At 41.9% G+C, this 2,389-nt stretch overlaps 1 protein-coding gene across 1 annotated transcript; it reads right to left on the reverse strand.

The window, feature by feature from the left end:
• Window positions 1-1,261: 1,261 nt before the first annotated feature.
• On the reverse strand, window positions 1,262-1,759 carry LOC145998674 (uncharacterized). The gene has a single exon (XM_083135140.1). It carries the CDS (start codon window positions 1,757-1,759, stop codon window positions 1,262-1,264), a length of 498 nt encoding a protein of 165 aa, XP_082991266.1.
• Window positions 1,760-2,389: the final 630 nt, after the last annotated feature.

Genomic DNA, 2,389 nt, shown 5'->3' on the forward strand with positions numbered 1-2,389 from the left:
TGTATTCAACCGCAAAGTGTGTTATGGCTCAGCAAATGTCTTCAACTGCACATCGTGCATTTATTTATAATTCATATGTGTTAACTCAGTCGGCACGTGAAGTTCAAAGGCAATTTGAAAAAGTTTCATGTAGTCAAACTATCCACTCTTTGTATACTAAATTTCATGAGACGGGAAGAGTTCAACCTAAGAATCCAAACCGGTAGCGTAGAGTTCTCAATGCATGACATTGGTAATCGATTATAGCAGTCTCCTGCCAAACATCTTCGACGCCTTTCATATGCACATGTGGTGTCCTTCGTGGCGGAGTGGTTAGCACGCCAGGGGTCCTGGATTCGAATCCCGGTTTGTGCATAGGTATTCTTTGTGAGTGTCCCTTCATCATTTTCATCACATTATCAGTCGTCCTCAAGGAAATTAGCCAAAAGTGGATGAGAAGCGATGCTAAATAACAAGATTAATTTATATGCACATGTGAATTGCAAAGAAAGCAGAGGTTGTGTAGTGTTGTAAAAGGGATAGAAAGTAGAGATGGCCCATTCTGGATAAAATGTTATCCGGATATCATATAATTTTTATTCGGATTTCAAATATCCTGATTTCGGATATACTGATATCGGGATATCCGAATTTCCGTACATTTTTATAGTTTATCCATTTGACATTTGACGGGCTATTCCCATTTTGGTGCTAGATAATTCCTGTGCCAAGACTTTTGGTGCTAGGTGCTTTTAGTGCAACACACTTTGGTTCCTGAGCATTTTGGTGCTTAACAGTTGGTGCATTTCTCTTTTTCACTTTAACTTTTCGGTGACTATAAATATAAATACTGAATGTGGCTTACTTCCTCATCACTTAGACTTTGGATTGGATTCATTTGGTGTTTTAAGTCCACTTTATGCACAGTAAGGCTAATCGGGACTGGACCTACAGTTTAAAGTGGGATCCGAACCACTATGTGCCTCCAACTGGTATCGAACCCGGGACCCCTTGATTACAAGGCAACGACGCTACCACTGCGCCATCGGGGAGGCCCCTCTCATCACTTACAAATTCTCTTCGTTAGAGAATAGCTCTAATGTTTGGAAGAAGATAATTCATAATTGATTTTCGTATTTAAAAAAAATCCAGAAATGACAAAGTGTACTGGCAGTGCTTTGTGAAAAAGCAGTGAGATGCCTTTGTCTTTCACAACAAACGGACATTCCGTATGGCTCTGTACAAAGATGTGTGAAACTGTTAAAGTTTAAGCCGTACAACATTACTGTGACACGTGCTTTTCAGCCGGGTGATTGTGCACGCAGGCACACATTACCGACATTAACGGGTGCAAACTGATGGTGACCTCGTCTGCTCCCACTGTTTCTGACTCCATTGTTGCCCACCTTACACGGTCTCTCTTATGGTGTGGTTTCAGAGAAACTTTGGGTATGGGCCTTCCTGACGTCAATCCTTCCTCATGAAGTCGATTCCGCACTGTCTGATTGGAAACATTCGCTCCTGAGGCTCTACCCAGATCCTGGCACAAATTGGTAGCAGTTGCAGTGGGTCTACGAAGTGCCGAAATCACCACGTACCGATCTTCCCTGCGTGCTGTTTTGCGTGGCCGCCCTGTCCTTTGTCGGTCAGAAACTGATTGTGTCTCCCTGAACTTTTTCCACACTCGAGACACATCACTTTGGCTCACTTCAACACGGGCAGTGACGTCCACTTGGCGATATCCCTCTTGCAGCAGCGTTACAATTCGAATGCGGTCCATAGCAGAAATGAGGCAGGCATGTTACCCTTCGTTTTCCATCCGCTCTCTTTGCAGTTTCCAACTCACAAGTGCGGATAAGACACGGAGAATGCCTCCCATCGGGCTGCTTTCAAATCTGCTCAGGGATCATGTGGCAACTACTGCCCTCTATCTGCTGAATATCGAACTCACTTGGGGCATTATGTCGGTTTCTGTTTCGGGCATTGCTCACATGATGAACATTGTATACCTTTTGGGAATATCGCGACTCAAACCGCATGCAATCATAATATGCAAAACTTTTTTTGAGCACTGTACTTTGTCTCGTTCTCTGTCGAAATTTGGACATTGTTAAATGAGATGTGTGGCATCTTGATTAATTTCCCCACATGTGCAGGCTTGTTAAGATGTTATATGTAAACGTTCTAGCTGATCATTAGTGCGAACATGTCCCGTACATAGACGTATAATAAAAATTATAACTGATATTGGATAATTTGCAGTAGAGCAAATATATTTACTATGTTTTTTCGGGAACAATTGAATCTATTTAAATCGATATTCGTTTGTTCATTGTTATTTCCTTCCTCTGTGTGCGTTTCCAAATGTAATTGTAAATCGTTTTACAAAATGAAAACCATTTTCAAATTC

The sequence above is a fragment of the Lepisma saccharinum genome, chromosome 14 (assembly GCF_977018435.1).
Source record: "Lepisma saccharinum chromosome 14, izLepSacc3.1, whole genome shotgun sequence".
NCBI lineage: Eukaryota > Metazoa > Arthropoda > Insecta > Zygentoma > Lepismatidae > Lepisma > Lepisma saccharinum.

Bases quoted from the DNA above. Each gene is read 5' to 3' on its own strand.
- LOC145998674 (XM_083135140.1), bottom strand. From the start codon at position 1,759: ATGGACCGCATTCGAATTGTAACGCTGCTGCAAGAGGGATATCGCCAA.